The 15230-nt window shown below is 43.4% G+C and overlaps 1 protein-coding gene across 9 annotated transcripts in view; it reads right to left on the bottom strand.

Annotated features, from left to right (window-relative positions):
- The window catches only part of CALD1 (caldesmon 1), a 242129-nt gene that overhangs the window by 2635 nt on the left and 224264 nt on the right, over nt 1-15230 (bottom strand). For all 9 annotated transcript variants that reach the window (XM_070754281.1, XM_070754282.1, XM_070754287.1 and 6 more), the window contains 5 exons: nt 8752-8795; nt 8578-8656; nt 5837-5974; nt 3265-3360; nt 751-831 (listed from right to left, as the gene is read on the bottom strand). In XM_070754281.1, the coding sequence (XP_070610382.1) occupies nt 751-831; nt 3265-3360; nt 5837-5974; nt 8578-8656; nt 8752-8795 (438 nt within the window). The remainder of the gene's footprint in view (nt 1-750; nt 832-3264; nt 3361-5836; nt 5975-8577; nt 8657-8751; nt 8796-15230) is intronic.

Genomic DNA, 15230 nt, shown 5'->3' with positions numbered 1-15230 from the left:
CAGGAATTCTGGGGGTTGAAGTCCACAAATCATAAAAGAGCCAACTTTGCCTACCCCTGGTCTAGGGTAAAAAAGTTAATTAGACATGCTTCTGTTTAGTTAGCAATTACACCTTGATATGATTTGTCTGTATACATTAACCATGTAGCATTGTTATAAAAGTTTGTCAAGTTAATCTTTTGTACTTGTGTACACATGAAATTTGTTATAAAAATGAGTGCTAGACCAAGAAAAGCAGAGCTTCTGAACATGGGGGCTGCTCAGCTCAGAGGGATTGTTTCCTAACTCAAATAAGCTTTGCCCAAGCAATCATGTCTCTGTGTCTATGGTTTCTACAAATGGCTAATTTATATTAGTATCTTGTTTCATTTTAATTGTATATTGTGTTTGCTGAAATATTATTAGTCAACTTCGATAGAATAGAAACATAGAAACATAGAAGTCTGACGGCAGAAAAAGACCCCATGGTCCATCTAGTCTGCCCTTATACTATTTTCTGTATTTTATCTTAGGATGGATATATGTTTATCCCAGGCATGTTTAAATTCAGTTACTGTGGATTTATCTACCAAGAAACACAGGACAGAACAATACTCTACCAATAAATAGTTTGGGATCTATTCTACCTCATTCTTCTAGATTTGGCAATTATGTCATTGAAGTTCAGCAGTGCAATTGAAGGGAACCTCAAAGATTACACCACCACCACCGCTCCCCAAAATGAAATAGAATAACAGATGGGAAGGTCACCTTTGATGAAGAACTGGTCTTCTCAACCGACTGCTTTTCCCAAAGGTTGCGTTTGCCAGATACATCTCCAGGTCGTAAGTCCTATTTCCCCCCCAAAAAACCCAAAGCCAGTATTTAAAACCAAGAATGGTGTAATATACATATAACTAAAATTCATACTATTTAAATAAACCTTCTCCAAAAATGCACTCATAGGCGGTAATATGAGGCTTTTAAATAATTTCTTTCAAAAACAGGTTCACGGCTAACTGGACATGCATAAATGGGCTGGAACTTGAAGGTCATGGAGTTTCAAAATTGATTTACCTGACTCAGTTTAAAAGTAAACAGCCAATCCAAAAGAAGGACAGAACAACGGAGATATATCTATAGAGAGACAGAATTCCAGCCAAGAAGATGGTGGTGAAAGAGGGCAGAGAAGAAAGCATTTGACTGAGAAAGAAGGAATGGAGAGAAAGAACAGATTAGTACCAAGCTCACTTCTGTGAATAATTCTACTATAGTCCACTTATAATGTCCAGCCTTCTTATATGAAACCTATTTATCTCTGAGCTTATGAACATCTGGATGCTATTTCTGAATGGAGAAGAATGTAGAAACACGACACTGATATCATACCACAGCTATCTAAACCAATACTTTAGTTCTGTCAGTAATCAGTTCTGACCATTTTCAGACATCACCTTCATGCCTTCATCTACCTCACGTTGCAATTTCCATTTGGTTGCAAATTATAGAAACTATGGTCTAAGCCAGGAGTGACAAACTCAATTTCATTGAGGGCCGCATCAGGATTGTGTTTGACTTCAGGGTGGTGGTGGTCATGGCCACGGTAGGCATAGCCAGCTCAACGTCATTTGTGTTGGGAGCACCTGTGCAGCAATGGGCCACTGGACCTACCTCCGAGTGCTCTTGGAGGCCGTCATGGGATCACCTGTGACCATTGGTCACATGCATGCCCATCGGTGCAAGATTAGGCGCATAAGGCCAAATCTCATGCGAGGAATGCGAGAGAGTGAAATTTTGGCGGTTTTCACTGGCAGAGTGCTAGAGGAGGCCATCAGGGCCAAAAATGGGGCCATGGGGAGGGGGCTGCATGTGACCCTCCCAAATTCCATTTTCCCTGGCAGAGGCATTGCAGGTCGGTCCTTTGCTATTTCAAGGATCTGTGTATACATGGGCCAGATTTAATCATCCTGTGAGCTGGATCCGGTCCTGGGCCTGAAGTTTGACACCCCTGATGTTCACCCCTAGAGGACACCAGGTTGAGTATGGATGTCCTTGGCAACTCAAAACAGGGCAACCTTCTGAACACTGAGTTCTCAACATTGTGGATTTTATCATTTACATCGTGTTTCCCCTAAAATAAGACAGTGTCTTATATTTATTTTTGCTCCCAAAGATGTGCTACATCTTATTTTCAGGGGATGTCTTATTTTTTTTCAGTGAATTGTATCCTGTATCCTGCTGCAGCAAAAATGCATCCAAACACGCAGCCGCATGTTGGATGCGTGTTGGATGTGTTTTAAATCTGATTGAGGCAGTGTTTTGGGATGCAATTTATGGACAGCAGTGCTGTATATGTTCTGTTCAGGAATGCTGTGAAACAAAACATGTCCTATGTCTTACTTTCGGGGAATGCCTCTTCGGAGAGGGGCGGCATACAAATCTAATAAATAATAATAATAATAATAATAATAATAATAATAATAATTATTATTATTATTATTATTATTATTATTATTATGCAATTCTACTAAACCTCTCCTATGTCTTACGTTCGGGGGTGACTTATTTTCGGGGAAACAGGATAGGTTCAACTATACACCAAATCCTGCATTATCCATTGTGTCGCCGCGACCAACAGAAGACACGTGGGCCGCCAGACAGCTGAGAGGCCTGGCGGCAGCGAAATCAGCAGCAGCGAAATCGGTGGTGGCATCCTGAAAGCCGAGGAGCAGTTCCCGACGCTGACCAGCCCAAATCGGCGGCCCCCTTTGCTGCTGCAGCCGGGTAGCCGCCCATCCGTCAGGCTGTCTTCTGCCTCCGGATCCGGAGGCATGCCCATGGCCACCGAGGGCTCCTCCCCAAGTGACGCCGGCGCCGAAAAAAGACGGGTCCGGCGAGGGGGCTAAGCCTTGGCCACCGCTGCCTAGATTGCACTTCCTGCTGACCTGGTGGCCAACAGAAGAAACGTGGGCCGCCAAACAGCTGAGGGGGCCGGCGGCAGCGAAATCGGTGGCAGCAAAATTGGCAGCAGTGGGGGCAGTAAGGCTCTTCAAGTGGAGCGTACCAACGCTCCAAGAATTAAAGGGGAAGGATCGGAATATAAGGCACTCCCCGAAAATATGACATAGCACAACTTTTGGAGCAAAAATTATTATAAGACAGTGTCTTATTTTCGGGGAAACACGGTAGTACTGAAGTTCTCTTTCCTTCCTGTAAAAATGATTAAACATCCTTATTGCAGAGTAGATGATATTGCTGCAGAAATCAAGAGGAGCAAATACTGACCGATGGTTTCGAAGCAGCTAATTTGTTGTTTTCTGGAGTCTTAGTTAACCATTCATTGATGCGACTGGAGACTCCGACCTTCAGCCCAGCTGTTTCCTGCAGAATGTTCATTTGTAAAGAGAATTAGAAACGTCGTAGTAAGAATTAACAAGGGTGCACTACAGATTGCAACAGTTTATCTACCGAATCTATCTTAGTCTGTAAGATTGCTAAAATCTCATAGACATTTGTGCAATTTCACAAGAACGTATTGGATTGGGATGGTGAACCAATGGCACAGGTGGCATATGGAGCAGTATCTGAGCAAGGCGTTGGCCTATGTCAGCTCCAGAGCGCATGCGCACATAGCCAGCTGATGTTCAGTCTTCCAGAGGGTGGGGGAGGCTGCTTTCACCCTCTCCAGGCTACAGGAAAGCCTCTGGATGGTAAAAAATGGGCCCAATGGGCCTATCGGAAGTTTATAAATAATAATAATAATAATAATAATAATAATAATAATAATAATAATAATTTATTAGATTTGTATGCCGCCCCTCTCCGAAGACTCGGGGCGGCTCACAACAACGATAAAAACAATATTATACTGGCACAAATCTAATATTAAAAAAAAAACACTAAAAACCCTATCATAATTAAAAACCAAACAGCACATACATACCAAACATAAATTATAATAAGCCTGGGGGAAAGGTGTCTCAAATCCCCCATGTCTGGCGGTATAGGTGGGTCTTAAGTAGTTTACGGAAGACAAGGAGGGTGGGAGCAGTTCTAATCTCCGGGGGGAGTTGATTCCAGAGGGCCGGGGCCGCCACAGAGAAGGCTCTTCCCCTAAATAAACTTCCGGTAGGCCCATCGGGCCGTTTTTCGCATGCCCCAGGCTGCAAGAAAGCCTCCTGAAGCCTGGAGAAGGTGAAAAACAGGCCAACGGGCCTACTAGAAGTTCAGAGTCTTCAGTGGGGCCTGCGCATGCTCGGGGGGGAGGAGCAAGGGGAGTTGTGTGTACATGCACAGAAGGAGGACACTGAGTTATGAGTGTGGGCATGCGCACGCATGGGCACGCCCATTTGGCACCCAAGCAAAAAAAGGTTCGTCATCACTGATATAGGAGAACATTGAAGTCTGTAGCAAAGCCCCTTAATCCTAGGAGATTTCAAGTAAGTGTCTTAAACCTCACAAAATTTCAGCATTCCTGCGTGAGACTAGAAATGAGATTGTCCAGAGCTTGTGAAATCGGACAATCTTGCAAGAAATTACATGATTACAATAACAACAATGATAAACGTCCAGGATGATTGCATCCTATAGCTGAAAAGCTTACCATGCCATGAGATCTCATGCCAAAGTTGGACAAAGCGTTGTTTCACAAACTTAGAGCAATGTTTCTTTGAAATACCATCTCAGAAAAAATTTAAAAATTATCTTTTGGGAGGCTAAACTGTTTGCTTGCTTGCTTGCTTGCTTGCTTGCTTGCTTGCTTGCTTGCTTGCTTGCTTGCTTGCTTGCTTGCTTGCTTGCTTGCTTGCTTGCTTGCTTGCTTGCTTGCTTGCTTGCTTGCTTGCTTGCTTGCTTGCTTGCTTGCTTGCTTGCTTGCTTGCTTGCTTGCTTGCTTGCTTGCTTGCTTGCTTGCTTGCTTGCTTGCTTGCTTGCTTGCTTGCTTGCTTGCTTGCTTGCTTGCTTGCTTGATTGATTGCTTGCTTGCTTGATTGATTTTTATGCCACCCTTCTCCTTAGACTCAGGGCGGCTTACAACATGTTAGCAATAGCACTTTTTAACAGAGCCAGCATATTGCCCCCACAATCCGGGTCCTCATTTTACCCACCTTGGAAGGATGGAAGGATGAGTCAACCTTGAGCCGGTGATGAGATTTGAACCACTGGCCTACAGATCTACAGTCAGCTTCAGTGGCCTGCAGTACAGCACTCTACCTGCTGCGCCACTCCGGCTCTATGGTACCCTTCCCTTTTTGTTTAAAGTGCAGAGTCTGCATTTTCACTCCATTGGTACCTCAAGTCCTACTTATGTGCCTTGCATTTCTCTTGCCTTGATTGACCTGGGAATTGCAGAGGCAGTCACAAAGGGCAGAAGACTCTGAAGGATAGCAATGGCACTTAGATTTATAGACTGCTTCGCCGTGCTTTTACAGCCCTCTCTAAGTGGTTTGCAGTGTCAGCATATTGCCCCCAACCATTCTGGAAGGATGGAAGGCTGAGTCAACTTTGAGCCAGTGAGAATCGAACTGCCGGTAGCTGGCTGTTGGCAGACACATCCTGCAGTACAGTAGTACCTCTAGATACGAGTTTAATTCGTTCCAGAATGGAGCTCGTATGTTGATCAGCTCGTATCTGGAACAAATGGCTTTAGACTTTGTTTTTCCCCCTGGAGATAACCAGAAGCAAGGATTCTTGCGCCACCTAGTGGAAGCTCGGCTCATATCCCGGATTTGAGCTCAGGTCTGGAACAGAAATTTCGCTCCTATCGTGGCTCGTATCTTGGAATACTCGCATGTGGAGCAGCTCGTATCTAGAGGTACTACTGTACTTCATTCTAACCACTGTGCCACCATGCATGTACCTTATTGGGTGTCCCCAGTCCAGAGGGTGATGCAAACACATTGCCTTTCTCCCACATGCTCTTGATGTTACGGACTCCCTCAGCAGGAACTGGGAGGTCAGAAGCAGCTGGCTTGGGGGCCTTTGCGGATTTGTTGCCCTGTAAGAAGCAATGGGTGAATCACAGTAGCAGCTCCAATGTCACATGAGTGATGTGCTACCACTCTCCTGCTCCTACTCCTTTTTCCCCCCCTTCCTCCTATTTTACCAGCTGCTATTGGGCTACAGTAGCGGTGGGCTATGAGCCAGAATGCTAAATTGCGCTCGCCGCCGCGGCTCATAAGTTCTTGCGGGGCCAGCACCATTTTGCTGCTGGCCCCGCAAAATCATGCACAGATCCACAGGTAAAACCTTGCCGAAACACGGGCGCACCTGTGGCTCCATGGGCAATTTTGCTACCTCCACAGGTGCAGCAGCAAAATCGCGCTGGTCCCACAAGAACTTACAAGCCGCTGCGGTGAGCACAATTTAGTGTTATGGCTCGTAGCCCACCGCTGGGCTACAGTTATTTTTAGTTATTTTAGTTATTTATTAGATTTGTATGCCGCCCCTCTCCATAGACTCGGGGTGGCTTACAGCAATGATAAAAACAATATATAATAACAAATCTAATAGTTGGAATCTAAAATAACAATAATATATTTAAAAAGTCTAAAAAACAAGAAACCCCAATATATAAAAACATACATACAGTCATTATACACAAAAAACTACATAGGCAGGGGGAGATGTTTCAGTTCCCCCATGCTTGACGGCAGAGGTGGGTTTTAAGGAGTTTACAAAAGGCAAGGAGGGGGGGGCAGTTCTAATCTCTGGAGGGAGCTGATTCCAGAGGGTCGGAGCTGCCACAGAGAAGGCTCTTACCCTAGGTCCCGCCAAACGACATTGTTTAGTTGACGGGACCCGGAGAAGATCAACTCTGTGGGACCTAACCAGGCGCTGGGATTCGTGCGGCAGAAGGCGGTCTCGTAGATACCCTGGTCCGGTGCCATGAAGGGCTTTATAGGTAATGACCAACACTTTGAATTGTGACCGGAAACTGATCAGCAACCAATGCAGACTGCGGAGTGTTGGAGTAACATGGGCATATTTGGGAAAGCCAATGATTGCTCTCGCAGCTGCATTCTGCACGATCTGAAGTTTCCGAACACTCTTCAAAGGTAGCCCCATGTAGAGAGCGTTACAGTAGTCGAACCTCGAGGTGGGAGTGAGTTCCTCCCAGCTCAGACCAGATCACCCAAAGTGTTAGCGACCCACTGGTGATGTAATTTTGGCATCACAGATCTGGTTCTGTTTGCGCCAGTCCGTGCACACCGCCATTTTTTTTGGCAATTTTTTCATTATTTGTATGGTTTCTCCTCTGCCTGAAAAAAAATCCCTCCTATCCACCTGAAGGTGAATACCAACATTGATTTCTCCCTCTGCAGCTCCTCAAGTGTGTTTCAGCCTGAAACCACCTTCTGAGCATGTGCGGAAGTGAAATTGCTGGAAGGGACACGCGCGAAACATCGTGATGTGCACCGGTAGCAAAAGTAAGTGGAACCCACCCCTGGCTATATCTCTGTCTGAACCTCACCAACTTACAAACCAATGATTAGAAAGAGAGGTGACCAAAATAAGTCCACAATTTCCCCAAGTTCACCTCATGTCAATCTCAGCCAAAAGCCATTAAAAGGAAAACTGAAAAAGAGTTTCAGGCAGTGAGGGCCGGTGCAAAAGTTGGCGATGAATTAACGGCTTGCCACACTATCTCTATAAGGCCTGATGTTTATGGGAACTTGGGAGGGGTGATTTTCAGGAGGGAACAGATGCAGCCACAAAGCATTCTTGATTCAAGGCCATCCTATGCCCACCCACCTGGGCGGAAGCAGAAGTAGGACAAGGAGGCACAATCTGAGTGAGCAACATGACAAGTTTGCAGGTGGGGGACAAGGGATGTGAACTTTCAACTGGGTAGGAAACTCAGATTCAGGTTTCTCAATGTAGGTGCCAGGATGGCTCTGGCAATAAATTGGAGCTTTGAGGAGCACTTTGACTTGGGACGCTGATTTAGTTTGGATACTACCTGCTCTGTGAAAAATATTTGATTCATCCCTACCACAATGGTCAATCAGAGGAACCTGGGAAATTGAGAAGAATGCCCATGTTTCACCATCACTCCGCAGTCTGCATTGGCTGCCGATCAATTTCCGGTCACAATTCAAAGTGTTGGTTATGACCTTTAAAGCCCTTCATGGCACTGGACCAGAATATCTCCGAGACCGCCTTCTGCCGCACGAATCCCAGCGACCGATTAGGTCCCACAGAGTGGGCCTTCTCCGGGTCCCGTCAACTAAACAATGTCGGTTGGCGGGCCCCAGGGGAAGAGCCTTCTCTGTGGCGGCCCCGACTCTCTGGAACCAACTCCCCCCAGAGATTAGAACTGCCCCTACTCTCCCTGCCTTCCGTAAACTCCTTAAAACCCACCTTTGTCGTCAGGCATGGGGGAACTGAAACACCTCCCCCGGGCATGTACAATTTATGCATGGTATGTTTGTGTGTGTGTTTGTTAGTAAATGGGGTTCTTTTTAAATATTTTAAATTATATTTGGATTTGTTATGAATTGTTGTATCTTGCTGTGAGCCGCCCCGAGTCTGCGGAGAGGGGCGGCATACAAATCTAAATAATAAATAAATAAATTTTTAAAAATGAAAGCAGCTCACCTCAATTGCGCTGGTATATTGTTCCAGCCTACTGTCTATCTTGGAGACAACTGGAGTTGTGTGTGTAGGTTTCATACCACTGTGAAAAGAATGAAACGGCAGAGACTTGTCAATTCATATCCTGCACATAACTTTCATGGTGATTTTTTTTTCTTTTATGTTTGAGTTCTTTACCTCTTCTGGGCGGATTTGTTCAAGAACTCTGCACGTTCTTCGATCTAAAGAAAGAGACAAGAGAAGTTAGCAAAATAAAAGCAAGGCTTACAAATATTACAGAACCTGGAAGAGGTTTAAATAATGCAATGGTTTCACTCAGACGCAACAAACATATCAAGTGTGCAACACACATCACAGCAGCAGCACAATGAAAGGCTTAGGGCCTAAACTTACACTGAGGGCCAACTTTGGATCCTAAAATGTCACAGAGTTTTTAAGAAAAACAAAATTAACAAAGCGAAGAGTGTTAAGATGAAGTGGGTTAAAAAAATTACCCCAGGACAGGAAGTAAAACAGGAAGAAGGCTTCAAGATTTGTAAACCTAATCCTACGTAGCTTCTGCTCTGGCAATCTCACACTACTTACCAGAGTTTAAAAAACTTTTGCCAGACCCATCCTCGAATACAGCTCATCTGTTTGGAACCCATATCGCATCTCAGACATTAACACCCTTGAAAATGTCCAAAGATACTTCACCATAATACTTCCCTCCTCCACTCGAAATAGAACACCCTACAAGACTAGACTTTCAATCCTGGGCCTAGAAAGCCTAGAACTAAGACGCCTTAAACAAGATCTAAGTATTGCCCACAAGATCATATGCTGCAATGTCCTGCCTGTCGGCGACTACTTCAGCTTCAACCACAACAACACAAAAGCACACAACAGATTTAAACTTAATATTAACCACTCCAAACTTGACTGTAAAAAATATGACTTCAGTAACCGAGTTGTCGAAGCGTGGAACTCATTACCGGATTCCATAGTGCCATTCCCAAACCCGCAACACTTTACCCTTAGATTATCTACGGTTGACCTCTCCAGATTCCTAAGAGGTCAGTAAGGGGCGAGTACAAGTGCACTAGAGTGCCTTCCATCCCCTGTCCTATTGCTCTCCTATATCTCCTATACCTTTCTTCTATTCCTATATCTCTTCTTCTATTCTTTCATTGATATGTTCTATTACTATATCTTCTTTTCTATTATTTCTTAAATATATTTTACTATGATTATCTCCTCTATAACCTTTATTTCTATAATTCATTGTGTATTGGACAAAAAAAGTAAATAAATAAAAAGAATCTCTACATGCAGCCTCCAGCCAGAAATAAAACCAGATGCTGTAAAAGAACTGAAAACAGCAACCCTGTGGTTTTATTTTTCTTTCTCTAAGAATATTTAGGGGTCTAAAATACATATCATTCCATTCTGACAGCCTTCCTCCCCTGGTTTGACATCCTCATTGGAGATTTGGCATTTACCAGGTGACAAAACTATAAGTTATAAAGAAGAGAAAGCGATGTCAGATGTTGTTGGTAGCGTGTGTCTCTTAAACCATCCAAATACACTAGACCAGGGGCTGCTCTTCTTAGCATCCTATATTATTGATTATGCAGAAGGTTCTTGAAATCGCCTTTGATAAAAGTTATCAAGAGAGTGAAACAAAAAAAACCAAACCCATCCTCAAATTACCTGAGATAAATTGAAGAAATAATTTGGCTATCCAGTATTTAAAATGTCACAATGCTAGGTATATATACTGCTCAAAAAAGTAAAGCGAGCACTTAAACAACAGAATATTCAAGTAAATCAAACTTCTGTGAAATCAAACTGTCCATTTAGGAAGCAACACTGATTGACAATCAATTTCATTTTGTTGTCAGCACATTCAACGTTGTACAGAACAAAGTATTCAATGAGAATATTTCATTCATTCAGATCTAGGATGGCACTAACTAACTAACAAACTTACTTACTTACTTACTTACTTACTTACTTACTTACTTACTTACTTACTTACTTACTTACTTACTTACTTACTTACTTACTTACTGGGGGCAATTCTGATCTCTGGGGGGAGTTTGTTCCAGAGGGCCGCCACAGAGAAGGCTCTTCCCCTGGGTCCCGCCAAACGACATTGTTTAGTTGATGGGACCCAGAGAAGGCCCACTCTGTGGGACCTAACCGGTCGCTGGGATTCGTGCGGCAGAAGGCGATCCCTGAGATAATCTGGTCCGGTGCCATGAAGGGCTTTATAGGTCATAACCAACACTTTGAATTGTGACCGGAAACTGATTGGCAACCAATGCAGACTACGGAGTGTTGGTGTGACATGGGCATATTTAGGGAAGCCCATGATTGCTCTCGCAGCTGCATTCTGCACGATCTGAAGTTTCCGAACACTTTTCAAAGGTAGCCCCATGTAGAGAGCATTATGATGAGGGCATGAGTGACTGTGAGCGGTGACTCCCGGTCCAGATAGGGCCACAACTGGTGCACCAGGCGAACCTGGGCAAATGCACCCCTCGCCACAGCTGAAAGATGTTTCTCTAATATGAGCTGTGGATCGAGGAGGATCCACAGCTCACATTAAAAAAAAAAAGTACTCCCCTTTAGTACCCTGATTAAAAAATCAATGTTGGACCATAGGATTTTATTTGAGATGTGCTGGGCAGTGGTGGATTCTAACTTATCTCACTGCCGTTTCACTTCCTCCATGTGCAAACACAAAAATTTAAAAAATTGGGGGGGGGAGCCAAAAACAAGATGGCGACCCATGCCCAGTGCCAAAAACTTGACTTCTGCACATGCACAGAAAATTTTAATTTTTTTTTTAAAAAGATGGTGATGCTCATGAACCAACACCAACCAAACCAGATCATCATGATGTCACCAGCGGGTTGCTAATAGTTCAGGTAAACTGGTCTGAACTGGGAGGAACCCAACTCTGGTGCTGGGGAACTTGTTTAAAAGAAAGATAGGAACCTATTCTAAAGCACAAAGGAAAGGAATGAAAGATTTCATACACATAAGAGATTGCTTAAGGAATTGGAAAATCTTAATTGTCACAAACTGGAATGTTCAGATTAAAGAATTCCTGAATCTTGGATAGATTGTCCAGAGAAGGAATGTTATACCATGATGTTGTGCTGCTTTTCAGAGCCACCAGATGGCAGCAGAACAGAAGTAAAGTTTATTTTTCCGTTAAGAGTTGCTTTAAAATTTACAAATTTCTCACATTGCTAACACTTAGCATTATAGAGGAAATGACAAATAATTAGGTAATAAACTTAGAATAATTAGGTGATAAAGTTCACTGCATCTGAAGGAGATCACAGATATTCTACTCTTTTTTTCATGTTTTTTATTTTCATGTTTGTCTTACAGTGTGGTAGTAAAAATTTTGGTAGCCCTTCACTGGTCCTATCCAAAATCCACACAAAATGATGTTGTTTCAGAAATATCAGGACACACCAACAACAGATTTCTTACCAAGAACTACAATTTTAGTTAAAGCAAACATAAACTTCCTTGTTTGGCATGTCCCAAACTAAGCAATCCATCTGATTTCTCAACCTCTGGGTGCCTTAACAATGCTTTAAAAGTGTTTCATAATAGCTATAAATGTACAGGTCAGCGCGTATGTGCAAGACTGAAGTGTGCTTGTTACATCACACATTTGTTCAGAATTAGAAAGGTTTAAGCACACGCTTAAATATCTGACAAGAAGAAAGTTTGTTTCAATTAAATCCGCATCTTCACTTTTACAATTCTTCTTAAAGCCTCAGTCATTTGCCCGTGAAAACAGTAAAATAGCTATACCATCTTGGTGATCTTCTCCTTGGGAAAAGTTTTCATTTCTGTACCAGGGACAGAATATTGCAAAAAATATTTGTATTTATCAGGCATGGATTTGCTTTTGCTGGTCACTTTAATGCTACTGGCTGGCTTTTATTCAAAGAGCAATATAAATATGTTATCACATAAGTATAATACAGTGATCCCTCGATTTTCGCGATCTCGATCTTCTCGAAACGCTATATCGCGATTTTTCCCACCCGATGACGTCACTCTCTTCCTTCCTTTCTCATCTTTCTTTCTCTCTCTCTTTCTCTATCTTGCTTCTTCCTCTCTCACACTCTCTTCCTCCCTCTCTCATCTCTTTCTTTCCTTCTCTCTCTTTCTCTATCTCTCCCCCTCTTGCTGGCGGGCGGCGGGCGGCGGGCAGGCGAGCGGGCGAGCGGGGAGCAGCGAGGAGCCGAATCGGGGTTTCCCCTTTGCGTGGGCGGCGGGGAAACCCCGATCTTCGTCTGCTCGCTGCTGCTGCGCTGCCGAGCAGATCAGCTGCTGGGCGGCCGCAGCAGCAGCGAGCAGACGAAGATCGGGGTTTCCCCGCCGCCCACGCAAAGGGGAAACCCCGATCTTCGTCTGCTCGCTGCTGCTGCACTGCCGAGCAGACGAAGGAACCTTCCCTGGGTCTTCCCCGCCGCCCACGCAAACTCCACCATCTGCGCATGCGCGGCCATGAAAAAAAGGGTGCGCATGCGCAGATGGTGTTTTTACTTCCACAACCCTACATCGCGAAAAATCAATTATCGCGAGGGGTCTTGGAACGGAACCCTCGCGATAATCGAGGGATCACTGTACAGTGGTAGGCTGCAACTGGTTTAATAACCGGATTCGATGATTGAGTGATTTGCCTAATGTGATTGTGCGCAGCATTCAAAATACAGTGGTACCTCTACCTACAAACGCCTCTACTTACAAACTTTTCTAGACAACAACCGGGTGTTCAAGATTTTTTTGCCTCTTCTCAAGAACTTACAAACTTCCACTTACAAACCTGAGCTTCCGAAACTGTAACCAGAAAAGGCGAGGAGAAGCCTCTGTGGGGCCTCTCTAGGAATCTTCTGGGAGGAAACAAGGCCAGAAAAGGCAAGGAGAAGCCTCTCTGGGGCTTCTCTAGGAATTTTCTGGGAAGAAACAGGGCCGGAAAAGGTGGGGGGAAGCCTCTGTGGGGCCTCTCTAGGAATCTCCTGGGAAGAAACAGGGCCGGAAAAGGCGGGGAGAGGCCTCCATGGGGCCTCTCTAGGAATCTCCTGGGAGGAAACCGGGCTTCCACCCTCCCTGTGGTTTCCCCAATCGCACGCATTATTTGCTTTTACATTGATTCCTATGGGAAAAATTGCTTCTTCTTACAAACTTTTCTACTTAAGAACCTGGTCACGGAATGAATTAAGTTCGTAAGTAGAGGGACCACTGTATAGCAATTTGAAGCTCAACTGCCTACCTTCTAAGGCACCCCCGGTAAGTAGAATAGTGGAGGCAGAGAAATCAGCTGTGCAACATGAATCAGGTGAGCCAGAAAGAAGGAAAAATAGGACATGATAGGATAGGTACAGGTCCTAATCAATAGCAGCCCACCACTGGTGTTATATTATAATTGTTGTTTCTTTCCTGTTTGGGTAAGAGAGGCACATCTGCTAACAGGATTCATTTGAAAAGAGAGGCCAGTGACTGCATGACCAAAACCAGAATAACAGTACACACACTCTTAGGAAACAAAAGTCACCACCGCAACAAGCAACCACATGCCCACAACTGAAAACTGGTAAGAAACATACGGTGAACAGAATTACAAAATATATCTGTAAAATAAGATGGAAAGCATAGCATTAAGAAGATACTCTTGTACTTGTTCGTAAATTAGAAAGTTGAACTCCATTGTTTCTTTGTTGTTGTTTTTTAATTCTATTTTCAGAATTTGATGTTACTGTATTCATACAGACAATAAAGTGAAATCCTATGAAATAAAATGAATGCCCATCAGTTTAATGAGTCTATAGAGCATATCCCCCTTCACACATATGAATAAAACATACTCAGGTGAATGTCACATGATTCGCTGGTGGAAGTGAATCATGTGACCTATTCCCAAACAACGTCCCTGCACCTATGGGTTAGGATTCATGCTGTAAATTAGATAATCAAAATAAGGAGGTCACCTTCTGTCTTTTCAGTGATTGTTCCTGCTAAAAAGAAGAAACATACATTCTAATTCAACTCGGTTCTTGCATGGGTGAGGTTGTCACTCTTTCTTATCTATCTTAATTCCACTTCCAGGAATTGATTTGGGTTTTTGCTCAATTCATTCAGTATATAAAACATTTTTTTCCTGGATGGTTAATACTGACACCTCCCTCGCTCCCAGGATTTGTTTTAACATACAATTGTTGTGACTAGAATAGGATAGGATAGGATAGAATAAAATAGAATAGAATAGGATAGAATAAAATAGAATAGGATAGGATAGAATAGGATAGGATAGGATAGAATAAAATAGAATAGGATAGGATAGGATAAAATAGAATAGGATAGGATAGAATAAAATAGAATAGAAGAGGATAGGATAGGATAAAATAAAATAGAATAGAATAGAATAGAATTTTTTATTGGCCAAATGTGATGGGACACACAAGGAATTTGTCATGGTGCATATGCTCTCAGTGTACATGAAAGATATGTTCGTCAAAACCCATAAAGTACAACACTTATTATTATTATTTTATTATTATTTATTAAATTTGTATGCCGCCCCTCTCCGCAGACTCGGGGCGGCACACAAATTTAATTATAGTCCAGGAACAAATAAGCAA

Source organism: Erythrolamprus reginae, chromosome 6 (assembly GCF_031021105.1).
Source record: "Erythrolamprus reginae isolate rEryReg1 chromosome 6, rEryReg1.hap1, whole genome shotgun sequence".
Taxonomy (NCBI): domain Eukaryota; kingdom Metazoa; phylum Chordata; class Lepidosauria; order Squamata; family Dipsadidae; genus Erythrolamprus; species Erythrolamprus reginae.
This window is presented reverse-complemented; position numbering and strand designations above follow the sequence as displayed.